Source organism: Lingula anatina, chromosome 1 (genome assembly GCF_051362555.1).
Source record: "Lingula anatina isolate TDL-2025a chromosome 1, LinAna3.0, whole genome shotgun sequence".
NCBI lineage: Eukaryota > Metazoa > Brachiopoda > Lingulata > Lingulida > Lingulidae > Lingula > Lingula anatina.
Genome location: NC_141767.1, coordinates 34,617,114 through 34,643,667, shown reverse-complemented (window position 1 = coordinate 34,643,667; position 26,554 = coordinate 34,617,114). Strand labels below are relative to the sequence as shown.

Sequence of the window (26,554 nt, the reverse complement as noted above, 5' to 3'; positions counted from 1 at the left end):
GGAGTTTTCCTCTCATAACCTGGTTGAAAAATACGTAACAAATAACAGCGAATGTTTCCATCTTTTACACTCATTAATTTCCTACCAAAAGCTGGACTGGACTGGACTGTAACCACCTTGAGGACTCAATAGTTTGGCTACTGTCTTTTGAATCTTTCAGAGCAGCAATACTCAGGGACTAATAACCCTCAGCCACTCTGTCGTCCGTTGCACCTACGCCGCACGGGCCCTGCGACGTTCCAGCTTTATATGACTTCTTGATACATTGTATATCTTAGATGTAATACTTTTGAAAATCCTTTGAAAACAATAGTTCACATTATGACTCCTGCCTTTTTTTAAGAAATTGCTTTTTTCTTTGGCATTCTAATATTCAGCATAGGCTACTCGTATTTGTTGAAAATGAAAGCAGTTTTGTTTATGTGGATTAACGAATCTTTACTACATCAAATTTTATGATATACCAGTTTATACTGATATTCATTCATTTTTTCGTTTGTGATAAGTAATTTGTCAACACACTGTTTTTTAAACCAAAAGAAAATATCTGCAGATATTTCATATATTTTGTGCTATACTTCAATAAGAAGAATATCATTTGACTGAGGAAATATAATTCAATTTCCCTTTAAACAATATCGTTTGAAAAATGCAAAGATTGAAAAAAAGAAAAGGAAATGTGCTACTCACTTTCGATACCTCATCTGCATCTTTCTACTTCGGCTCTGACATGAATCTGAAGACACAGACGAGATTTTCTTTTACACCGAGGTTGATTAATCACGTGACTAGCCGAGTGAAAATGGCGGAGAATTATGAGAAGGAAAGTGTGATCGGATCTGGAACTTTTGGCCGTGCATGGCTTGTGGTTTCGAAAATTAACAAAAGAAAATACGTACTGAAAGAAATCCTGGTCCGAGGCCTGTCTAAGAAGCAAAGAGAGCAAAGTTTGACGGAGGTGGCTGTCCTTTCCCGGTGCAAGCATTGGAACATCATTCGTTACAAAGATGCCTTTGTCACAAGCAACATGATGTTGAACCTTGTCATGGAGTTCGCAGATGGAGGTAATTTTTTTACATGTAAAACTGAGCACATGTACATAAGCTGAGAGTACAATTACTGTTGAGGTATTTCATTCAGTATTTGACCGAATCCTAGGTTACCTGAATCCCGTAAGTGGAAATCCCTGCAATCCTTCTCTGTATAATACCAGTACGATAACTGATAATTTAGCTGAAGAAAATTCATTGAGGTAGATATTTCCTAAGTCCATTCATTTAGCCAGACGTCCAATTTGTCCACAACAAGTATGTATCTTTATATGTGATCCATATTTCACAATAAATGCATTGTAAACAACAGTACCCATAGAAATACGATAAATTCTACATGTATTTTGCCATCAAAACTGTGGTTATCCCATTTATTCTAGAATCTGTGCTTGCCATCGGACCATGTGATCGCTATAAATGACTACCCTTCAAAATCCAAACTTTTTGGAAAAAAAAAAAAAAACAGGGACGAACTTTGAAGGTTGGAACAGATTCATTAACCATTGGTAACTATGGGAAAATTTTAGTTTACTCCAGGAAAATCCATTTTTGGACAAAATGAACAGCTATTATCAATTCAAATACAATTGTTTTATGATTATTTATTTTGCATGGGTTCATTTTTCATTATCGTAGGTGATCTTAGTCAGAAGATTCAGCAGCAAAATGGCCAGCACTTTTCAACAGAGGTAATTAACTGTTTAAGTAAATTTCTAAATTAGGTATGTACAACAATAAAATGTTGATGGCTCAAAAATACTTGCTTTTAACTTTTCAACATCCCCGGTATAACTGATTATGTTACATGTGTAATCCAGTTAAATTCCTCTTTTAATTACATTTTCCAGGTGATCCTTGATTGGTTTGTCCAGATTTGCTTTGCTTTGAAATACATCCATGGGCAGAAATTTCTTCACAGAGGTACAGAATTTCAACTGCTAAATTTTATGCAAATCTATCTGACTTTAAAATTATTAAGTAGTTATTAGGTAGTATATACTTCACATGCTGTTTATGTTATTATTTTACTTCATTATCCTAATGCTATAAATGAAATATTTCCCTTAAAAATATTTCTATTTCTATTTTGGTTGGTGATGTATAAATTACATTCAAGCAAAATATTTTAAACTTTCCTACTTGGATTTTTATGCAAGTTAGGCATTTTTAAAATTTCTTATTTTGTATATAAGGCAATTTTGATTTCTGCTGATCCATTTGAATGCTCATGTGGTCTTAACTCATTTTTGTCTACTTGTGTTGATTCTTTGTACAGATCTGAAAACCCAGAATGTCTTCCTGACCTCAGAGAATGTGATAAAAGTAGGAGACTTTGGAATTGCAAAGATGCTTGAAGGCAGCCAGGACCATGCTGACACTGCCATAGGAACTCCATACTATCTCAGTCCTGAGATTTGTCAGCAGAAGCCATATCCTTTTTTATATTTTAAAATTGTCAATGTTGTGACATTAGTCATAAATAAATAATTTATAGTAAATTTAAGTTAAATTTGGGCTCATGTCCATTGAAACTATTGGTCTACATAGATCAATCCATCCCTGCATGGACCCACACTTAATGCAATCAGTTTATCAGATTAACACGCTGCTTCCTGGCCTTGAGTAAAATACAGAAAAGCTGGTGATTATACAAGAGGATCGAGGCGTGTTAATCTGTTAAACTGATTGCTTTCAGCGAGAGTTCCTGCTGAGTTGGATCGATCTATGGAGATCAATACTTTCAATGGGAATGAGCCCTTAGATATCACAATAAATCAGTATTGGCCTTAACACATTGTACTTACAATTATAAGACTGACATGTGGTCCCTTGGCTGTATTTTGTATGAGCTGATATGTCTGACCCATGCCTTTGATGGATCTAATTTCACATCACTTGTGGTGAAAATAATGCAAGGAAAATACAAGCCCATTCCAAGGTAAGTGTCGGAACAATTTGTTGTTTTTTCTTTTTTCTTTTTTTCAAGAAGTAATCCCTGTACCTGCATAAGTGCCTTAATGAAATTTTTGCAATTAAACCTTTATTTTTTAGAAATTGAATTATAAGCTGTTTGTTTTCATCTTTCAAGCTCAAGAGCATATGTTAATGGAATGAAGTCATCATCGCATTTATGTAATCCCTTGATCAGTTCAGCTTCAATTTGACTAAATAAATATGAAAAATGATTGCTGTGACAGTAATCACTTAATACATTTGACACAAAAATTTTTCCTGAAAAATTTATGTTAGTAAGGCTTGGAAATGGGGATTTAAAAGTTTTGAAAAGTTAGTTGCCTTTATAATAAAGAGTACCTAGTAGTTAATGTCTGAAATTTCAGCACAAACTACATGTCTTTGTTTCATTTTATTTTAATGGATTCATTTTATATTTAGCTCATCATTATTAAACCCTGAATTCCAGAGGGACAGAGATGGTTCTTGAAATATAATTTTACATTTTTAAAGTATTTTCCATAAATCTCACTTTTTAATTAAAAATAAAATGTTTATTGCACAGAAAGTTTGGCCCACTGTTGGATGACCTTGTTGCTGTGTTACTTCGCCTTGAGCCAGAGAGCCGCCCTTCCGCACAACAGATTCTGTGTATTCCTGCCATCAAGTCCTATGTGGAGAACTGTGTGTTGAGACAGAGGGAAGTGTATGAGAAAAAACTCAGTGGTAGCATTACAGATACCCCACAGCCACAACCTGGGCAGAGGGAAACAAGCTTGCACACTACTGATGCCTCTAATACTCCGGAAATCCCTCAGAGAGTGACAAAGAAATTTTCATCTTTCCTACCGGAATCACCCAAAAGGGCTTCCCTTGGTACTCCAGACGTATCAAGACGTGTGAAAAAGAAGGCCCCATCTTGCACCCCAGAGTCTGCAAAAGAGAAGACTGCTTTTAAGACTCCAGATATACCAAGTTGGGTTAAGGACTCTTCGAAAGAAGCAAGACGCCCATCAGCCAAAAAGGGTCAGTTGTCCAGTGATTCATCCCATGTCCCAATACAAAACCTCAATGAACGAACACCACCAAAAATGCACAGAGATGACACACATGCGCAGGTAAGTTGTCAAATGGTAAAGTCTAAGTTGGCAAAGCTAATTTGTGGAAAGTCAACAAAGGTTTTATCCAACTAGTAGAGTTTTAAAGCAAATGACACTGAAGCCCACCAACTTCATATTTTAACATAAAAAAGAAAATCTAATTGCCTTAGTTAATGTAGATTATTCCTAGATATCAGTAAAAAATTCATTTTTATGTCAACCCAATGTTGTATTCTTACAAAATTACAAAATTTGAAGCAAAATAAAGTCGTTGGATTTGTTTTAGATGTACCATGCATACAAATGAAAGATGCTTACAGAGTCCTGTTATCAAGTGTCCCAATTGCCTTTTTTACCAGGAAATTGCTGGCCGAACAAGAACTTTTTCATTCCGCACACCCAGGCAACATAGACCAGTGGTATCCTGCAAGCGTACAATGAGTATTGATAGGGCAACAGTAAGAAAAAGGAACAAGGTAATGTATTGCAAGTGGTTGTTTTTTTCACACACATCCACTCACAATATGGTTATCTGGTTTGGACCTCAACGTCATTGCTCAAATAGTTGTTTCACCTATTTGCAATTGCTGTACAGAATTGAAGTACCTGACTCGCACGCTATCCCTGTCCAATTCTCTTTGCACAATTATGTTTAAATAATACATGTCCTTGAAGTTACAGTTCATCACCATTTTCATTATTAATTACTAAGTCTAACTACTACTTTTAATGTATCACACCATATGGCATTATAATCTAATTTTCGTCAGTTTCATTAATTTATTCAAGTCTACCTGCATTTTGCCAACATTTTTCATCTCACATTGTGCATTTTGTTTAGAGAGTACAGAGTCATTTATATAATTTTACATATTCCAGCTCTCTATGCCTCCAGATTCCCAAACAACTTTGGTCCAGACTATTTTAAAGCAAAAAGAGAAAGAACACCAACTATTTGGAGACCCCATTGCAGTGTTAGAGAATGACCCGCCAGTATTCAAATTAAGTCACAAATCAAGACAACTACAAGACATAACAAACTTATCCCAAGAGAGAATGAGAAGGCTTTCAAGTTTAACATACAGTGTCAAGAAGCTGCTGTGTACAAACAGAAACAAAGATCAGACTCAGGTTCAGAAAAATAAGCATCCCGGATTGTCACAATTACCAGTTGATGATGATGATGATGATGTGTTTACAGGAAATGATGTTTTAAATGAAAAAGGGAAATCAAAAGTGTCAAAATTCAGTGATGCCAGCAAGGATGACGATGTTCAAGTTAAAGTGAATCAATTGTTGCTCACTAGTTACAAGTCAAACTTACATTCAACTTATGCAACTATGGAGATGATCAGTTCTTTTTTAGAACGACAACTTGGTCATGAGCAGTTTGGGAAAACCTACTCTGATATCAGAAACTGGTTACATGGCTGTCATTTTGATGACATATCTTGTATTAGGCAAATGGTATATACTCCGCTGATTCTACGGCTTATAGAACTGGAAGAAAAGTGATGGAAGTGCTTTGGTTTTTCAAAGATATCACATAAGCCAAACCAACTGCAAAAATGATTATCAGGTGGACTTGGATTGTCAATATATGACGCCACTACCAGTAATTAAACTGAATTATTGATGTTTAAGTTTGCCTTGTTAATTCAAACTGGTTTTCCAAGGCTTTATTTAACACAAGATGGTCTTATTTTTCACCTGCATAAAATTCATATTTTATAAAGCTACTAAGTAATTTGTATAATTTTGATGAAATATGCAGCAAGCTTTCAGAAGAGACTGTTGATTTTACATATTTTAGTTATCATACAAAAAGCATGCGACTATTTATATTTTACAATGGTTTATTTAAAGTTTTAATAAATGTTTACAATTTTAAGACTCTAGAATCATTTATATTTGCATAAAATCCCAACTGAAAGACATCCATCTCTGAACCACGTAAAAATTCCAATTTAAGTGAAAAAAGTGCATGGTTTCCACCAATATTAAGTTTTCATTGTATGGCAATACTTAATATATCTGGAATGTGTAATACCGTATAATACCCCTGACACCAACCACAAAATAAATATGCTATTATATATAGTACATCTGGACTAGATTAGACCTCGATTTCATTTTGTCAGTCAAAGAAGAGCCAGTCAATGTTCTAATATATTTTAATAAAGTTGCAAAATTCCTGGAACACTTGGCAACTGGTGTAATGCTGTTCATACAAAAAGTTAACAAAATGAGCTTCCAACACTCCTAGACTTAATCCATGGTTAAAGGTACAACTCTTTACTCTTTTTCTTGACTTCATCCCCACTTCCTGCAGCATCACTGTCTTCCCCAATCGAAAAGTTTCTTGGATCGCCACTCTGAGGAGAGTTTATCACATCATTTATGGTCGGTTTTGAATTGGATTTAGAGATACCCCCTCCTGGTGATGGAACGCCCCCTCTGGATGCCATTGTCTGTTCTTGCTGTAACTGAGGGGGTGTGCCATTTGTGTGCTGATGTTCTGCCTGTTTCAGGATTTCAAGAATATTTTCCAATACCGGCTTTGTTTTCAGAAGTTCATCCAAGTGTTCACAACGCTGTTTCAATTGAAATATTCTTGCATCTTTGTTCCTTGACAATGTCATTAGATTTTGTACTTTCTGTTCTGATATATGGAGCGCCTGTTGAAACTGTGTTACCTCCGCCTCTTTAGCCGACACCAACTCAGCTATTTTCACCTGCATTTGCTCATCTTTCCTGATAAGTGCCTCAGCCTGCTCTTTCACCATAGATTCAAGTTCTTGAACTCTCATGTGGAGAGCCTGAAGATGTCTATTTGCCTCTTGAATGTTTAGCTTTGAAAACGACATTATGACATTTGCCTTGGATAGATGCCGGAAGTACTAGAGGTTTGTTGACGGAAGTTGAGAGGAGCCAATGAGAATATTATTTGCAAATCTTTGGGAGAATTAACCAATGACAGCACAGGAAATATTTTCAGCGAAATTCCCGCCATTTGTGGACAAAATTGATAAGACAAAGTACTATTCCAAATTTCAATGATTAGGGAGGGTAAACGGGTCTAACAGTCAAGGAAACAAGGAGATTTTATTTAGTTACATTCAAGGAACAACTGGCGAACCTGGAATAATGGCTAAAATTAACATCCTTAACGTTGTAGTGTTAGACAACCCTTCGCCATTTGAGAACCCATTCCAGTTTGAGATCACTTTCGAGTGTCTCGAGGAACTAAACGAAGGTAAGATAGGGGCTGAAGACAGCTGAATGTATCTCCCATGAGCTCATTACATGAAAACCGTAGCTGTTTTAACTTCATTAAACAACCCTTGTCGTTGCAAAGAATTGTGCAATGTTCAAATGTGTAATTGTTATACATGTATATCGCATTAGAATTGATTATCCTTCTTTTTTTTGACCAAGTGTGATAATGATACAATAGTACACTGAGCATGTAACGTTGGAAACTTTTGGTGGCAGGAATTCATATATTATCAAGAGTTGGTTTTCATTAAAGTTAACGATATACTTGTGACTCCCCCCCCCCCCCCCCTTCCAAACCCCTCCCCCAATTTCACACTGTCAAGACCTTGGAAGTTACTTTGATTTATAGGTTCACTATATTTTTACTTTATAAACTGTTCATTGATTTCTGTGTAGTGTGAACATTTGACTTTCTGAATATTTCCATAAATGTGCTGTAATGTTTTTAGATCTGGAATGGAAAGTGGTGTATGTTGGTTCTGCAGCAAATCAAGACTTTGACCAAGTGTTGGATTCTGTCCTTGTAGGTCCTATACCCATGGGGAAACACAAGTTTGTGTTTCAGGTTGGTATGTTTGAACAACAAAATACTAGTACATCACTTAGCAGTAAAGGGAATATACAAGGAGGTCTCAATAAAAGGTGGCCTTCTTTTGCAACAAAAATTACTGTGAAGACCTTTTATTTTTATCTCATTCATTATTAGTAGACATTACTTTAAAGGAAGATTAACAACCCAAAGATTTTTATCAGTAAAGTGGACCCGGGAAGAATGCCAGTTTGTGGATGTGTGCTTTTTTTTCTCTGGGGTGACTTAAAATAAGAATGAAGCAAGGAAACAAATTAATGTAATATTTCAAAAGAAAAATGTCTTTGCAACTTACCCTTACCACTGCAATTAATGTATTTATTTTGCATTAGATTAAAACACATTTGTTTGAAAATGTGAGTAAGTGGTGTGTTTTTATCTTTTGTAGGCAGACCCACCAAAAACTGAATTGATCCCAGTAGCAGATGCAGTTGGAGTGACGGCAGTTTTACTCACATGTTCCTATAAATCAAAAGAATTTATAAGAGTGGGTTATTATGTCAATAATGATTATATTGACCAAGAAGATAAGGAAAATCCACCACAGAAGCCAGACTTCTCCAAGGTGAGTCTTGAGTCAGGAGCAATGGTTGCAAATAAATTTGCACAAAAATGACATTTTTGTTTTTCTTGTATTTTTATGACAATATCTCTTAAGATGTAGGCTTAATTTGAAAACTTTTCAATATTATTATACTCCACCTTGTTCTAACAGATGCAGAGGAACATCCTAGCAGAATGTCCACGAGTCACAAAGTTCAAGATTGATTGGGACGATGATGATCCATTAAATCCAAGCAAAGCAGAAAACCCAGGAGAAGAATCAGAAAATGTGCCACCTCCAGTCAACTCCATGCTCACAGATTCCAATCAGATGCCAGTTGAACTGAAAGCACCCACAAACCAAGGGGCTTTAAATGCAAATAGCAATGCCATGGACACGAGTTAAAATTTATGATCAGGCTTGATTGAAAACATAGGATTCTGAGTATTCTGGTTGAAGCTGAGCAGTATATATTTATATTTACAAATGATGTGAACATTTTGTAAAGAAGGAAGAAAGCTTGTACTGTTGCTGAAAGTATTTATTTGAGAGATGTCTGAAGCTTCTACAGCTGACGGAGAATGAGCAAAATGATACGTCCGGCCTGTGGGATATAATAAGATTATATTTAAATAAAAAGAAAAGCTGATCTGATATGTGCTATGATTCTTATTTTTAATGTCCTCTGACTTTAAATTCGTTGCTTATTTTAGATCACAGAGTATAATCTTATGTTATGTCAAAAAGAGTGCATCAATTTATTCATTGTAATGAATTATAGAAAGTTTCATTTATTATACACTATTTATGGTACATTGCTTTGATTATTGACAAGTTATTTGGATGTTACATGGAAGCAAGTTCAGCCAGAATGTTGTTTTTTTTTTTTTTTTTTTTTTAAATGGCAGTTGGGGTGATGGAGGGGACGAGTTAAAATCTGGTAAAATTTGTCTGACTTAAAGTATTTTCCTTATACGGCTTCATCCCCAAACAAAACTTCTTCTTTGGTATTTTCTGAACCTTTGTAAACTTTTTCTTCAAAATTCAAAATTTCAGAAAAAGGTATATTGTAAGTGTGGAAGTTATGCAAGTCAACTACATTTAAAAACGATTTGAAAATGTGTCTGCTGGCCGTGCATGGCCTGGCCTATTTTTTTTAATCAGTAAAAATTTAGTTACAAGTCTTAATAATCCACCTCCAGTAGACTGGATATGTTTTCACGTTTCTTTGTGTGCAGTCTTGCATGCTAATAAAGACAATAAAAATACTAGTGTATTTTAAGGTCAAGGTGACTATTATAGCATTCCTTACCGCTAGTGCAGAAAAAACAACTTGAGGATGCATTTTCATTTTTTGCCTTTTTGATTTATTTCGTACTTAAAATGTGAATTATATGCAAAAGCATGAGTGGATGACACAGCAAAGTGAAAGCACGCCTTTCCATCATAACTCTAGTCTCTCCAGATCTGCACCACCCTTATTTGGATAATTAAGGAATGTGAAAAAAGTATATTTGCGCTCTCCATATAATTTGTCTAGCCGCCAAAAGTGAAATATTTATACTGATCGTTTTGTGGACTGGAGCTGCAGGATGCTAATGAGGGCACCACCTGCTATATGACCTTGAACTACCCTAGCAACCGCCTCGTTTTCGTTCGTAATTTCCAAGATGGCGGAAAACCAGGCATAAAGTCATCAACAAAAATTTGGTATGTAGTTTTTACGATGAATAAAGCAAAACAGGTAATTTTCACTTGGTGAAAGTCTTATGAAAGCATTATCATGTCACGAAGAATTATGCATATACACAACCTATGTGTATGCAGAAGTTGGGTCGATTGAGAATTTGTGCTGTCTTCATGGATTCAGGAATTTTGCAAGATAAACTAAGAAATTGGACATTTGACTTGAAAATTATGTGTTAAAAATAAAAATACACGTTTTAGAAATACAGTGTGAAATAGCGTTTTTATTTATGTTCAGTGAAACTTGTTGGGTTTGTAGGAATGTGACGTGATTACTCCACGGTAGTAATGAGGTAGAGTTGTATTTGTACAGTGAGATAATGCATGACAATATCTTTAAATATCCACATCAATATCAAACTGTTTCACATTCCCTTTATAGGTTCAGTTGATATTATTTTAATATAAGCAGTGATAAAAAATTGTCCTGAAATAATGGCTGACAATGAAGAAAGTGAAAAAGAGAAACAGCAAGAAGAAAAGGAAATGGTATGTTACTTAGTATTTTGCTTTCCATTTTGCTGATGAAAGTAACTGATTGCCCAATTGATATGTATATAAATAGTAATACTGAAAAGATATATTGATAAGAAAGAATGAACTGTTATAAATAAATAATATTATAAAAATCATAACAGAGAAAATTGGATTAATATTTAGTATTGGCTTAATATTTAGCATGCTTTTAATTTATTACGTTTATTTATTTATTTTTTATTCCCTTAGTAAATTGTACCATGCTTTTTCATTCTCAAAAGGACACGCTGAGTCCACCAAAGACAGCTGAAGGAGGGTCTAAACCCGGTAGTGCCAAATCCCGTCAGGGGAGTGCCAAGTCCCGTCAGGGGAGTGCCAAGTCAGGAAGCCCTCCCAAAACTCCTGCAAGTGGCAAGGGAAGTGCTAAAGGAAAACCAAAATCTTCTGTATCAAAAAGTGAGTTTTTTTCTTTAAAATAAGAAGTTTGTATTTAATTATGCTTTATACATGTATGGTTATTACTAGTACTTGCTGAATTCAAAAGTGATTTACCATTATAATCCCAAACATAGTTGATTGAAATATACCAGAAAAATAGTATTTTAAATGTTTGGAGTCCTGGTGAGTGACTTAGTATCATGCATCATATATTTATCAATATTTTAGCACTGAAACATATTCAGCAGCATGTGCGAAATCTTGGAAACATAAGTAATGATTATAATAATGTTTAAATGCCAGTTGGTTCACACCATGTGTAGAGAGTAGAATGGTGTATCTTTGTGTAACATATTAATCTTTATTTATACTTTTGTGTTTTTCATTTCATGCCTCTTTAAATAACTACATGGATGTCACGATATGTAGAATCATGATATCATTTTCATCCATTGTGCTATTTTTTATCCATTGTGCTATATTGTGAGATTATGTGAATACTCCTTTCTATCATTTATTTTAGTCAATTGTTATACATCAAGTATTCTGGTTAATTTCTGAAAAGAAAACTTATTGGAACATGAGTGACATGTTTTGGATTCATGTAAAAAATTAAAATTATGGAAAAATAGACACCTCACATGAAAGCAAAAGTTGGATTATTAGGCAATCATGTTTACACTACACGTTTAAATATTTTCAAAATCTAGGTGGAAAAAGGAAAGGCAAACCAGGTATCAAGATATGACATTAATCCATATTTTTTGTTTATTTTATCACTATGATATATCAACATCCTTTCTCTCTCTCTGTGAAAATGTATTATGACTATCATTTTGTTATTGGAAAACCTTTTTTCAAAGTGAATCAGTTTTTAATACATGTATTATATTATTTTTTATAATTAATTACTCAGTAGTAGAGATTTACATTTATATTTTTAATAGACAACTAGTAAACACTAGTGGCATGTATTTCTGTTATTTTTCATAGATTTGAATAGTCTGAGACATATTTTACTGAGTCATATTTCACTTTCCTGCATTATTTTCTTTTCGTTCATTTTTTTTTTTTTTTGCTCAATATCAGACATAATTAAACAAGTTGTTTTTTATACTTGAAGTCAGGGTCTGCTGGGTTGTTATCTGTTAAATTGTCTTTTTGTTGAGATACTGGTATGTATAAGGGACAAATTAATGTATCATATTTGTTAACAGCAGATTTTTCAAAGATGATCTTTATAATATATTGGTCATGATGTACCGGTATATTTATTTGTCTTCAACAAAGTGTCTTTTTGTCTTTAGCCAAAGAACCAACAGAAGAAAAGAAAGAAGAACCTATACATGTTGAAGGTCCAGGACCATTAGCTGATGGACGTAAGAAACAAAGTTTTCTTGTTTTTAGAAATGAAATCAGACAGAAATCTTTCTTTTTATTACATTTATTGGATATTGATTTAGTAAAACTGATCATGTACCGGTACTAGTACAACATTTCCACTTTCCACTGTTTTTACTTTTTACTACTACCAAGAACCATACAAAATGGTGACAAGGACTGGGTACATGTAGAAATGACGTACTAAAGTTTTTTTTTTTTTTCTTTGATAACTGTTGTTTAGATACATGAATCCAGAGGCATTTTGATTATTTCATTTTTTTTTTTTTTTTTTGCCACTCAGGAAGTTTGGCATCAGCAGGCTGCCCTCAATTATTGCCCTCAAATATATTATAGCCTTTATTTGGCAAATAAGTGTAACATAGCAATTGTCAGAGCACAAATGCACCAGTATTGGCTAGTTGGTGAGTACTTACTTGTAGGATACACCCTGCATTGTCCTCTTGATCCAGATTTTTCAAAACAAAAAAAATTAATGTTTTTTCCCCTTTTGTTCATTATAGCATTACCAGAAGGATGTCAACCTATCTTCCTGGCTACTAAGACACAAGAGTTGTTTGAGGTAACATGTGGTGAGCAGATCACAGAGGACCATCCATATAAGCTGGTCAAAAAAGAAGACATCATGGCTGACTTGAGGAATAGGGCAGCTGTTTGTGACTTCAGTGTTTTCAAACCTCAGATTTTGGTGAGCAAATTTGATGGTGATTTGAAATTTTGGTCCTGTTCAATATGATGCAGTTGCATAAAACAACTGAGAACAACTGGCAATTCATTTTGAATGAACTGACTTTATAAGAATATTTGTGTGTACATGTATAAGCTTTGGATTTAAATAAGGGCCATTCCAAAAATATATGATTGTTTTGGAGGAGAAGAAAAATGTTTGAACGTATAGAGCAATTTGGTACTGTAACAGTGTTCTTGTACAACCTAATATTGATATCTGTATTTGGTTATAATATTACATATTTAAAGAGGCCAGTAAAAATTCAAGCATGCATTTAATGGTTAAGTTATAAAATTCAATTCAACATTATGGAGGAGAACTAAAAAGTAGATTGTTCAAATCATTTGCAATCATTTCTTACTTTCAATTGATTCTACAACAGTTTATTTAAGAAGAACAAAACAATTTTCCTTCTTAAATTGACCAGAAACTTAGCAGTTATAAAACATTTTTAAAAAACTTGACAATTTTTTATCATTCAAATTTTTAGAATTTGACTGTCACTAATTTTCCATTTAGATGTTAAAATGAGAAAAAAATCAACGCACAAGCAAACATACACTGTATGATGTTTTATCTCCCTGAAAGTTTTATTAGTAATTATGCTTTTTCAAAATCTTTTTAAGTGGACCTTTGAAGTTCTGTTAAAGGTAATATTTCAGTACCATTCATAAGCTGGCAAGAGATAAATCACATAGTGCCTGTAAGCAAGCCTCTTTTATAAGATTACTTGTAAAATTGAATTTTGTACATTTTTCAGGATTATCCAGGTGAAGAGATTTTGCTCATATATGATGCAGATTTCAAGCACGGACAAAATTTCGTAATTGCCCTGACAGAAGAATGTAAAAACTCTATTCTTCATGTAAGTAATCCTTTTCATTTTTTTTTTTCACAAATGTGGAATAAGTTTTTGTTAAAATTTAATTAATTTCATCTAAAGATAGTATTGTAATGTGAAAATTATCTCATGTATATATGCATAATTCATAAATGTTGAAAAAAGTTAACTAGCTTTTTTAATATTAAAATTAGTAATTGCTACATTAAATATTAAAATTAATAATTGTTTCTTCAAGAGAAGAGAATGGAGGAAAAAGAAAAAAAAAGTAAACAAGGGTTTAACCGGAGAATTTTTATGTACTCTATAAATATCTAATACTATAAAATTGTACTCTTCATATATTGTTTATTTTGTATGTTGTAGCCCCCCAAAGCAGAGGGAGAAGGTGGTACTGGAGAGGGTGGAGAGGGAGGAGAGGAGGAGGAGGAAGTGGAATATAAATACATTCCACCAGTACCCAAGGACTGGGTGTCACAGGGCAGTGAAAAAGAAATAGAAGAGGAGAATGTCTTTGAGACAAGACCACGGGTATGAAGTCGGTTGATATATATTGGATTCTCAAGGTTGAGGCATTTAAATATTTTAGCATGTTATTTATTTTCTCTTTTTCTGTGATATATCTGGTTAATATATAGGCTTAAGAAAATGTTACCACTGAAAATGTCATTTTGTTTAGAATAAAGACTTAATGAAAATTTTACCCATGAAATTGTCATTTTGGCTGGAAATAAAGATCTTTTGCTGTAATCAAATTTGTGTATTAATTAAAATCCCACTGAAGTTTTAGTATACTTTGATTGAATTATAAAATATGTTCCACTAGATCAAGATCTCTATCAAGCGTGTAAGAAGAGAATTTGGTACACCAGTGGAGTTCTCAGACCGCAATGTGGCTGATGCTAAAGATGGTTACCTGGAATGCACACCATATGAAGACAAGACATTTGAACTCAAGGCAATGGAAATTGACAAGTCTGTTCAGGTTAGTTTATTTATTTATTTATTTATTTATTTATTTATTTATTTATGAGCCTCTTTTTAGATTGACGGTGACAGAGGCTAATGTAATTATAGAATGCAATGCATTATACCCCCTCCCCGTTAAATATGCTATGTTTGCCTTTTGATTAAGATTAAGCATCACAATGTAGATTTATCACCAGCAAAATACATAGTGTCATATGATCATTGCAAAAGCATGAGAGCACCTATGAAGTTATTCACCTTAATTTTGCCAAGAAACTTCAATAAATGATTTGTGTAAGGTTTGACGTTATTGGCACTTGCTATGTTGCAATTCCATCTTTTTGTTTTCCTTCTATAAATTGACCTTTTAGTAGTGCAAGGTGAAATGTTTTAAGCTTGAACTTATAATAAGGATGTTTTTATGAGATTTAAGATATCTGTTGAAAAGTTGCCAAAATATTAATCAAGGTTTTTTTTCTTTTCAGGCCATTCCATATTATGATAACACAGGCACACAGACAGATTGGAAGCACCCAAGAAATTCTACCACCCAATACATGGCAAGAGAGTTTGATGACAAAGAAAAGAAGGAGGCAGAAAATGCTGAAAGAATGGGAGAGTTTTTAGAAAGTGTTGCACCAAGGTATGATTTCAAAGCTGAAAATTCTGCTTGGTCACTAATTTTCATCTAATTGTATTTTGTATTTTCCTGTTTTAAATTCATTGTCCACCCTTCTTGATGTAGTTTTACTGAAGAATGTATGGTTCAAATTGTACATTTGTATACATCATTAAAACGTTTTATGTGAAATATTTTGGCACACATTTTGTTGTTACAGATAGATATATTAATATTTGAATAAATAAGAATGATAAGTTCATTGAAGTGATTAAGTAAAGTTTTAAGTACATACATATTGATACATATTCTGTTATTGCAGGATTACATAAACATTACGGAACAAAATGAAATGATGTTAATTTTTCTGCCCCCCCCCCCCCCCCCCTCTCCCATGCTCACTTCAGTGACAAAAGTAATAATTTCACTACAAAATAGTTTAATAATCTTTGCACTATTACAGGTTTGATCTAGCACTGCAACAAAATGAGATCATGAATGTGTTTTATGATGACTGGATGGGTCTGGCTGATGAAGATGGAAGCTTTGGCAGCAAGGCTGATAACCATTTGAAAGAATACCAATCTTTCACAGACTTACAGTTCAGTAAAGATAAAACTATCACTTGTATCGAGTGGCATCCAACTATTAAAGGTACATAGCTTTAAATTAATTGCATTGGCACTGGATTATTTGTTTATATAGAAAAAATACAGTTGCGATTCAGTGATAAAATTTTACTTTCTTTCTGCATGTTCAATAAATTTTACTTGTTGAAGAGTTAAGTTCGCACATTACATGGGGCTTTTTTTTAAAGTCAGTTATCATTTCATGTATGAAGAAAACTTGTCTCATATGGTATGAATAGGGATATTTACAATAATAAACTATAGATTTCTATGATGAATGAAATAAGATTTTCGAAATAGGTGATTCATATAACTTGCATCAGCTGAAAACATTATACATAAAATGAGTAAAACTGAAAGTTAATGGGCTTGTATTATCACTTTTTTATTATTTGCTTTCTTTTGTTTTGTTCTTAGGTGTTGTTGCTGTATCAGTAAGTGAAAAGATGAGTTTTGACCAGAGGATAGACCAAGCTGCTAAGGTTATCATGAACCCCTCACTCATACTAATCTGGAGTTTTTTGGATCCCATTCATCCTCAGGTGGGAAAAATGCACTTTATGACTTATCTGTTCCTCTCATTTTCATATGATTTAATTCTAAATGGATGCAGGAAAATAAAATGTAACAAAGACATAAGTTTGTGCTGAGATTTGACTTGTGGTGGGCTGCCCTTTATGTTGGCTAAAACCTTATGAGTTAATCTAAAAAAAGTAAAAGTAGCAGTACATGTATGTAAAAACAAACGAGATGATCTGGATTTAATATCTTTCCTTACATGTGTCTGCTCTTGCATCTAATCCTTGTGCTCCCATTTACCCTGACTTTAATATTTTATAGATTTTAGGGGGAGGTGGGATATGATTGCATTCTTAAATAGTATTACCACTAGCTGTCACCTTTTATAAATTTTCTTCATAAAAATATAATAATCCCTCACTTTTAATAGAACAAATTAAATAGATACGTATACCAGTACATGTATAACATCTTTTCTTATGCTATGGTGTTGTTTGTTTGGATTTTGTGTTGAAGTTGAGAAAACCTGCTCCATCTTGTGATGATAATACTCAATTCAATCGATTCCAGTTATTGCTAGAGGCTCCAGAGGACATCCAGTGCTTCAAGTTCTGCCCTACTGATCCTAATATAGTGGCTGGCGGGTGTCTTAATGGGCAGCTGGTTTTGTGGGATATCTCGGCACATGCTGAGAGGTTAAGAACACCAAGAAGTAATAGGAAAAAGACAAGCAATACTTTGGTATGCTACACACACACACATATGAATAAAATTATACATGCCATGATGATCCATTTATTATTAATAAGTTGATTTAACATTTTCCACAGTAAAAGTTAAGTAAGATACTTGCAATATATCTATGTAAGTTTTTTTTATAAAGCATGGTAGTTATAAGAATTATGATCACAAAAAATGAATAAGAGGTTTACCCTAAGAATATTAACAAATCTAGAAATTTTAACCTGAGTGAAAATAGTAAAAAGGTAGAAACAAATGTTAATGTGTCCTAATAAATCTGCTTCTTCCAGCCTGGTTTTGAGGATGAGAGCGCCCTTGACATTCCCATTGTTCGATACTGTGCAGTGTCCAGTATTGACCACAGTCACAAGGCAGCCATCACTGACCTGCTGTGGATACCTGACCACATGGAGGTACACTTGATTAACATTAGATACACTGTATAGTTTTTTTATGATCTCTCTTTTTTTTTTTTTTTTTTGTTATTGTCTTCAGTTATGTTTCAGTTTTAGAATACCAGAAATTGTCATAGTGTTTGGAATGTTAACTTAGTTTGTTTGTTTGGTTCTTTCTTTCTTTCTTTCTTTCTTTCTTTCTTCTGTAAAGATATTGCAGCAAAATATATGCTACTGTTAAATTAAGTGGATTGTAAATCATTTTACTTGTACATCCACAATATTTTTATTTTTCATATGATATTAAATAAATAGTTGTCCCTTCTTGTTTCCAGCTGAACAGAATGGGTATCCCCCAGGAAAACAAACAGCAGCAATGTGTACAAATTATGACATGTGCCACTGATCAGTAAGAAGAGGCATTATATTTTCATGAAAAATTATTTTTTTAAAATCTGGTTTTGTTAATAGTAAAATGTTTTTATAATTGTTTACAAAAGCAGTTGGTTTTGGGCATCAATAAAACATTTTGGTAGATTAAATTAATAGCACGACATAGTCCTACAAACAGACTATATTGATTAGTACATTCCACTTTGCATCAAATACATAATAGCATGTTGATCCTCTGTAATAAGTCTTCTATCTATTTAGATTAATGTGTGGGTATGCATGTATGCACATTCAAATTGAAACATGCATACAGGCACACACATACACACTGCACACACATTCACATCATGCATGCACATGCACGCACACACTCACACACACACACACACACACACTGGTCATCCAGCTAAAAATTTAGAGACATTCATTTAACTGTTTTAAAAAACTATTTTCCAGCTGTGTGCTAGTATGGGACACCAGGTCTCCTAAAGGTCCCAGTGGTGGAGATGATAAAGGCATCAAGAATCCTATGGGAGTGCCAAACACTTTTAAATACTTGGATCTGACTTGGAAACCACATCTAAAGGTTTGTACATAGAAATATATTAAAATTAATTGCATGTTTGTCAGAGTATTTTGCCCTTCAAGAAAGTTTGTATCGTGAATTTAAGGAATAACTGATAAGATTGGCGGGTAAAGTATGTAAATTAATTAATAATCTTGACAAAAGTGCATATAATAGCAGTTTTTGATCATTTAATCTACTCATTACTGATTACTATTAATTTTCTATATTCACAGGGATTTTTAATATTTTTATCTACACAGAATACATTCAGGAATATATTTGTACCCAAATGACAGTGAGTTTCATTTTTTTATCCATAATTTTTTCTAGGTGACACTAATGAAATCTGAGCCTGGTGGTGACCACAGTCCTATCAAATTTAGTATACAGGAAAAACAAGGAGACAGGAGTGTCTGTGAGTATAGGAAAATATCTCTGATCCTTCAGTAGAAATAACATGGGCCTCTTACGACATCTGTATATTAGATAGTTTTAATCGAAGATTGCATTAATCATTAAAATAAAATTGATAGTCTATTGGTTGATTAATAAACTCAAATGAATTGTATGAAATCCATGATAACCTGATAATGAATCTTTGTCCAGGCATCTACAAGAAGACAGAAGATTTTTTTTGAAATTGATTTCTCAACAATGTCTCTAGATTATCCTTGAAAACTGCAGTAGATATGACTTTCCAACTCTTTGATGAGTATAATGTTCTGTACTATTAATTTATATAGTGGCCAAATTGGAAAGCCAGTCAAAGGAAGACAAGTCAGGCGGTGGTGGTGGCGGTGGTGGTGGCTTTGGTTTTGGCAAGCCAGGGTCTGGGAAAGAAAAAAGAACTCTACAGGATGTCAAGACACACTTCTATGTTGGTGGAGAGGTTGGTAGAAGTTTTGGTTGCTATGTTATTTGATTTACTACTACTACTTTTCCTGCTCTTAGCAAAAGTGAATTTGATATGTGATAGTGTCTTTTTTTATTTTCTAAAATTGCCCATCAAACTGAAATTTTTCAAATTCTAAATTAAAAAAAGTTTTTTTTTGAAATATGCCAGTGATATTTTTGAGCATATTATTTCTGCATAATTTTAGGAAGGAGAAATCATCTATGTTGACTGGATGCCTCAAAAGGACCAAGATAGTGGAAAGATTCTAAGTAAATGGATTATAATATTATAAAACTATGAAAAGCACTCATTAACAACAAATTCATTCAGCATTAGAATTATTAAAATTTTATGTCATCAGAATAAATATATGGACCATTTTATGAAAACTTTTTCAATACCTTTTGTGAGTTCTAAAGATTATTGTGTACATTATCAAATATTCATCAAAAATAACTTCATTTTTTATGACTCAACTAATGTCTTCATATTTCCATATAAATTTTATGTGCATTTCATTGTGCAGCCCCCAAACCTGATTTTTACAACGCCCTCCATGATGGCCCAGTGAACACACTCCAGAGATCTGCCTTCTTCAAGGACATAGTGTTATGTGTGGGAGGATGGACATGGTCTATATGGAAAGAGGGAGTTAATGTGAGTTCATCCTCTATTTCAAATTTTAACAATTAACAGTAGGATTAAGGTTGGCCAAGAAGTAGACATAGGGCAGGAGGGGTCATGGCAGGATCATTAGTTTATACTGGAAGTCTTAGTCCAGATGTATACGTTTGACCTATATTACATATGCTTTCATTTGAAACGAATAAATTTTAGTTGCTTGAAATGTGTTCATGTGAATTTCATGTTTCAGTAATGTCATTTAATTATGTGTGTACATTTAAGGCATTGTAGTTTTTAAGTTCACAGTCTGTGGGTACTATGAGTTCCCATATGTATTGATATATTTCAGATCGTGCACAGATGTCCATCACTTGCATATAAAATAGATCCAATGAAACATGCAAACTAAATATTATTTCTACCTGTAATGAAGCATTAATTAGCAATTAGTATGATTTTTTTTCTTTTTAATATTAAATGTCTTTATATGTGTACAGACAATTGTATTGACATTGAGCTTCAAATTATTTTCTCCAGTCTGGCCCTATTCTGAGTTCATCTGCGTCCACCAAACACCTGACAGCTGCCCACTGGTCACCATCCAGAGCTGGAGTATTCTATGTGACCAGAGAGGATGGCAGTATTGAGGTCTGGGACCTCTTAGACAAAACACACGAGCCATCACTTGTCCAGAGTATCTCCTCAGCACCAATAACAAGTATTTACCCATACCAGATTTCTAGTAAGTATTTATTTTGTCTGCCATGTGTAACAACCAGTAGTACTGTATGTGAAATAGTGATGAAAAATTCTGCTGTAATATGATCAAGCAGCTTTCGTGTATTTTAATTGTATCAAGTCCAAGTATTTACCCATACCAGATTTCTAGTAAGTATTTATTTTGTCTGCCATGTGTAACAACCAGTAGTACTGTATGTGAAATAGTGATGAAAAATTCTGCTGTAATATGATCAAGCAGCTTTCGTGTATTTTAATTGTATCAAGTCCGATTCTGATCCTGGAGTTTTTCAGTTTTGCACTGAAGGTACCTGCCTACTTGTTTGAAAGGGAGTTCATTTTTGTATATCTTAAGAATGTACATGAAAGAAATCAATATACATCTCTGTAAACTTTAAAATCAGTTAGAAAAATGATTAGAAAGTTAAAATAAAAAAGATTTAAAGTTTTTCTTTCTTTTAATTAGGTGATGAAAAGTTTTGCTAATATTGAATTGTAATAAGTTCTCATATTGTATATAAGTCTAGCAAAAGATCCAAGAACTTTTTTCATGTAAAATACAACTGGATGACTAGTCTACACAGTATTATATTAATTAACATTGTTTAAATCTTATTCTACAGGCAAGCAGCACCTTTTGGCAGTAGGGGACAACCTTGGAACATTGCACATCTTAGAAATACCTTGGAGTCTTCGTGTTGCCACTCCAAATGAGGTAAAACATCAACAGTCTTAAGTTCTTAATAATACAATGGTGATCATGATGTAATATCAGTACTTTTAACATGATGTATTTCTTGCTGCCTTTCAAAGATTTAATTTGAATTTAGTGAAGAAAGGTTTAAATCTTGCTACTTTTTATATGTATTGCTTTTGATATGTATTTATATCAATACCAAAAATATGAAGTTTTTAATGCAAAAGGTAGACTTAATTTTAAAAAACTTTTCACGAATATTCTCATACATCTCCCCCTTAATCTATAGACGGTTGGTGTGTCCAATTACTTTGACCGAGAAGTGAAAAGGCGGGCTTTTGTGGTGGATAGATGGAATTTCAGGGAGCAGGAAAAAAGAGAGATAGAAGCAGAACATAAGAGAAAAGCAGGAGTAAGTGCTATAATTCCATTGAATGTCCTTTTATATATTCCAATTTAGACGCCAGAAATACACTGAACCTTATTTGCATTTATATGATTTATAAATCTGATAAAGAATTTAGATAAGGTTTGATTAATGCTTATTGTCGTCATCAGAATATGGCACTATACTTATCCTCACCATATATTCTGATCTAATGCTTTTAGTACTTTGCCTCCATTTCCTTTGAATAAACATTGTTAAAAAATATATTCTGATAGAAAAGTTAAATATGAATGCTGATTTAATGTGACAGTTGGTGTTTTTCCTTTGCATATCACAACTGGTTTTTGAAAATCTTTGAAAACTTTGAAGCTTCATGTAATTCGTCTTATGTGTTGTGTTTCAGATTGCACCAAATGTGGAACTTACAGAAGAGGAAGTTCATTACCGTATGAAACAGCAATATGCAGCATTTTTGGAGGAAGAGTCAGCTTTTCTCAGGGAGTTAGGACTAAAAGAAGATATCGATGAACCACTTCCCGAGGTTTAAATTGAACCAGGCGGATGACAAGGGCTTTTATATACCAATGTTGCCTTGTATCTGACAAAAAGACAACATCCACATTACTGGTATCTTTTCTATTTTATAGATTATAAGTGTTTGAAAAGAAAAACTGTGATATTTTCTCATTTTACTTTGTAACTGATCACATTCTAACAAAGGACTACTGTATTATTTGTTTGTGTACATAACAACGTTAGTAGTGATGACATATGTGTGATTATCATAAAATGTACAATAAAAAGTAGTTGTAAGTTTATTGGATTTTTTATACAATAAACAAAATAAAAACTGATATTGAAAAGGTTTTGATTTTGAAGTTCTGGATCTTGTCTTCTTGTGAGTTAGAATCTATCCATAATTTTTATACGTTCACGATTCAGTTCGCCTGAAGGATGCATCGTGAGGCCGTCCGCTAACCATTCACTGTGATCGCCTCACTACATGTACTGTATTTGAATATCACTTTATTGTATGCTTACTTATTTCATTCTTCATTAAGGCGTTCTAGCATCATGATAAATTCTTTAAATATTGCGGCAATTCTGGTATCTAGAACCGCGTTATTCCAAGACAACTAACAGAGGAAAAAAATTGTCTACGTTGTTGGAAGAAGTTGGGATTAATGATGATTATGATTTTGTATATTTTTTTTATAAAAATAGGTGGAAGTTATTAAGGTTTATAATTATTTGTCAGTTATTATCTTTTCGCTGAAACATTTTGCCGATTCATAATGTATACCAATTCAACGCTCGACATGAAATAGAAATGTAGCACTCACCGATTTGGATAAGTTTTTCTCCTCTTTTTGAAATACCTGTAGTAAATCCACACTATTCTGAGTCAAGTAAGATCAACACAAATTTGCATGAAGCTTATGCGGTGGTTATAGCAACATCTCCACGTAAAAACCGCATTTATGATGTAGACTAATTGTTACATTGCTGACGTTGCGCTATGCAAGACGGTCCAACATATACTGGGATTTTTGCTAATTTTGCATTAATTTGCTTAAAAATAAACAAAAAAAAAACTTAAAACTAAAAAAAATGTTAGATGGCAATATTTCTCTGATGAATATCTTTACGCCTAAGGAGAACACGAGCATGCCTTGATTAGAGCTCACATTAATAAGTAAGGTTATAAAAAGAAAATATATGAAATGAGACTGCTTATTAAAGAAAATGTTGAAAGTCATCGACTATAACACTGGTTTGCAGTTAAAAGAGAATACTACATGAAAGCATAGGCCTATCGTTTTCAGGATGCTACATCCCTATTCCACTATAAGCCCATTATCTTAATTTAATTTGATTGTTTCGAAGCCCTATTGGATATCAGCTACATTTTACTCAGAAAGAGAGAGGGGGGAGATTAGTTCGATTTCTCTCCTCTGCATTCTCTTGGCTTATTACCTCTGCCAAGGAGGTTATGTTTTCACCCGTTTGTCTGTTTGTTTGTTTGTCTGTCTGTCTGTCTGTCATCAACATAACTCAAAAAGTTATGGACCGATTTTGATGAAATTTTCAGGGAAGGTCAGAAGTGGGCCAAGGAAGAGATGATTAGTGTTTGGTGGTGATCCGGATCAATAATCAATCAATAATCAATAATAATCAAAAATTTCTGCCTTGGCGGAGGTCTGCGCTCTTGGAGTGCTTTTCTAGTTATTATTATTATTATTATTATTATTATTATTATTATTATTCACTCTGACGTAATTTTACAATGTCAAAATTTTAGATTTTGGCTTATTACCTCCGCCAAGGAGGTTATGTTTTCACCCGCATCTCTGAAGATCTTTACAGATGTCATATATAATCCAAGCTTTCGGCCCCTAGGCCTTCTTCGGGGATTATGAAAAAAAAAGTCAAAATTAGACACGAATCTTCACAGTGTTCAAATGTGACATCGATGCGTTAATCTACATCTACATAATGATTCGTTACGTTGCATTCACGACGGTTAGACTACGTTGCATTCGTGACGTTTGGTATTTATGTCATTGGCTAGTTGCCAAATGCTGACGTCAGTTGGTGACGTTCCTGGCATATTGCCAGTTTTTTTGTTTTGGCAACAGACCTAAGCACGTCATTTTTCAATAATTTTGAAACTCCGAGGAACATGGAATTCACTATTCTATTAATGGTCAGAATAGCGATTTTAACTTCGACAAAATCAATTCTATTGTCTTACCTATATTTCATTAGGTGAATATATACAAAATTGAAAATAAATCTAAACACTACTTTGTTTTTCGGACATCGTCAAGGCAACTGACAGATCATTACGCCACAGTATATAAAGCGAGCACGCTTCACGAGAGTCAGTTGACAACGAGCTTTCACAGTGAGCAGACTTTACGTCACTTCACAGCGAATTTCTCAGCATTTTCAACTGTCAGTTGCCTCAGGCTTTCACCTTTTCTACATTATTTTACCACTGTATCTTGAAAAAGATATTGGTGAGTCATTCTGCATATTATGTATTCAAATTTGCAATTTTAAGAATTTTTTTTTTAGATTTTTGGCATTTCATTTTTGAAAACTTTTATCTATCGAAAACACTTTTGTAGAATTATGCATCAAATTTAATTTTGTATGTTTAATTATTCATTTTCCCATTTTTATTTATTTATTTATTTATTTATTTATTTATTTATTTATTTATTTATTTATTTATTTATTTATTTGTGTGAAACAATATATTTTCTTTTCAACGAAAGTTGCCATTGTTCGGCCACGTGTCTATTTTTTTTTTCGCTGAGAACTTAATAAAAATCCCTACAATTATCCCCATGCTACACTTCAGATGCAAGCTTCTGTACACTGACTACGATTTAAAATTCTACACACCCAGTTATGTACAACAAAAATAATTTTGCTCCTTTCAGAGATGTGTAGTACAACTGTGTCCACACGTAGTGGAGTCCACTACCACGCATATTATTGCCCATGTGGATGTGGTGGCATCTTTAGAACCAAAACTAAGGTACCAAATACAGTGTTAGCCACTATGGCTTCAACGCTGTTTACCTTTGCCATGAATACACTTAAGAATGTCTTTGGAAGCACCACTTTTAAGTCTAGAATCCCTATAGCAGTTAACGGGTGTCTCCGTTCTACTGAGAGGGCACACTGCCCAGCGGTTGTAATCCAAAGAATACCTAAACCTAGTCGTATTCCTGTTGCTACTAAAGCTTTGTATGGTGGTGGTGAGGGGAGAAACGAAAGGGGGGAAATTATTGTGGCTGATCCTCTGTGGAGGATGAGGGGTAGGCGTGCTCGTAAAACACCTATGCCTAGATCTCTTCTGCGTTCTCCTTGGCACCCTATCAGCTCTAGGCACACTTCAAGAAGTGTTGCCGATGCTTTGAGGAAGACAGAGCTACATGGTCGCTCTAAGTTTTGTGGTGATGAGTTTACTCCTTGTAGTCGCAATGTAAGAGTTAAAAACAACGCATTGGTATCAGAAGTGATACGCACTTCTACAAGGCGTTCATCGTTTACTGGCTCTGTATTGAGAATGTTCTGTTTGGGGTGGTAGCTCAGTACTTGTGTCCCTAATTGTATATATTTCATATTGTTTATGATATGGCATTCAGTTCTTCAGATAGCATCTGCAAATTTTCATTGCTAATTTTAATAGTTTTTGCATTCTATACAGAAGT

General features: G+C 33.7%; 4 protein-coding genes across 5 annotated transcripts; 3 read left to right on the top strand and 1 right to left on the bottom strand.

Moving 5' to 3' along the window:
- Window positions 1-767: 767 nt before the first annotated feature.
- LOC106172023 (uncharacterized) lies at window positions 768-5,996 on the top strand. The gene is made up of 8 exons (XM_013552600.3): window positions 768-1,064; window positions 1,689-1,741; window positions 1,901-1,973; window positions 2,329-2,482; window positions 2,854-2,991; window positions 3,571-4,123; window positions 4,465-4,581; window positions 4,985-5,996. The coding sequence occupies exons 1-8, from the start codon at window positions 803-805 to the stop codon at window positions 5,618-5,620; spliced, it is 1,986 nt and encodes a 661-aa protein (XP_013408054.2). The 5' UTR covers window positions 768-802; the 3' UTR covers window positions 5,621-5,996.
- Window positions 5,944-7,023, bottom strand: LOC106180130 (vimentin-type intermediate filament-associated coiled-coil protein). Its single transcript, XM_013564028.3, has one exon. It carries the CDS (start codon window positions 6,970-6,972, stop codon window positions 6,385-6,387), a length of 588 nt encoding a protein of 195 aa, XP_013419482.3. The 5' UTR covers window positions 6,973-7,023; the 3' UTR covers window positions 5,944-6,384.
- A 69-nt stretch (window positions 7,024-7,092) lies between these two features.
- LOC106172017 (histone chaperone asf1b-B) lies at window positions 7,093-9,171 on the top strand. Its single transcript, XM_013552594.3, has 4 exons — window positions 7,093-7,361; window positions 7,834-7,949; window positions 8,362-8,538; window positions 8,689-9,171. Exons 1-4 carry the CDS (start codon window positions 7,253-7,255, stop codon window positions 8,920-8,922), a joined length of 636 nt encoding a protein of 211 aa, XP_013408048.1. The 5' UTR covers window positions 7,093-7,252; the 3' UTR covers window positions 8,923-9,171.
- A 297-nt stretch (window positions 9,172-9,468) lies between these two features.
- LOC106172016 (dynein axonemal intermediate chain 3) lies at window positions 9,469-23,203 on the top strand. Of its 2 annotated transcripts, XM_086999235.1 has the most exons (24): window positions 9,469-10,227; window positions 10,646-10,752; window positions 11,022-11,196; window positions 11,889-11,912; window positions 12,486-12,557; window positions 13,083-13,267; window positions 14,070-14,174; window positions 14,517-14,681; window positions 14,977-15,135; window positions 15,605-15,762; window positions 16,202-16,392; window positions 16,785-16,909; window positions 17,457-17,627; window positions 17,918-18,040; window positions 18,358-18,431; window positions 18,872-19,001; window positions 19,314-19,398; window positions 19,727-19,872; window positions 20,084-20,147; window positions 20,405-20,535; window positions 21,040-21,244; window positions 21,864-21,955; window positions 22,227-22,349; window positions 22,729-23,203. In XM_086999235.1, exons 2-24 carry the CDS (start codon window positions 10,699-10,701, stop codon window positions 22,870-22,872), a joined length of 2,901 nt encoding a protein of 966 aa, XP_086855361.1. In that variant the 5' UTR covers window positions 9,469-10,227; window positions 10,646-10,698; the 3' UTR covers window positions 22,873-23,203. The 2 variants fall into 2 exon arrangements, with proteins under 2 accessions (XP_086855361.1, XP_013408046.2); XM_013552592.3 differs by lacking the exon at window positions 11,889-11,912.
- Window positions 23,204-26,554: the final 3,351 nt, after the last annotated feature.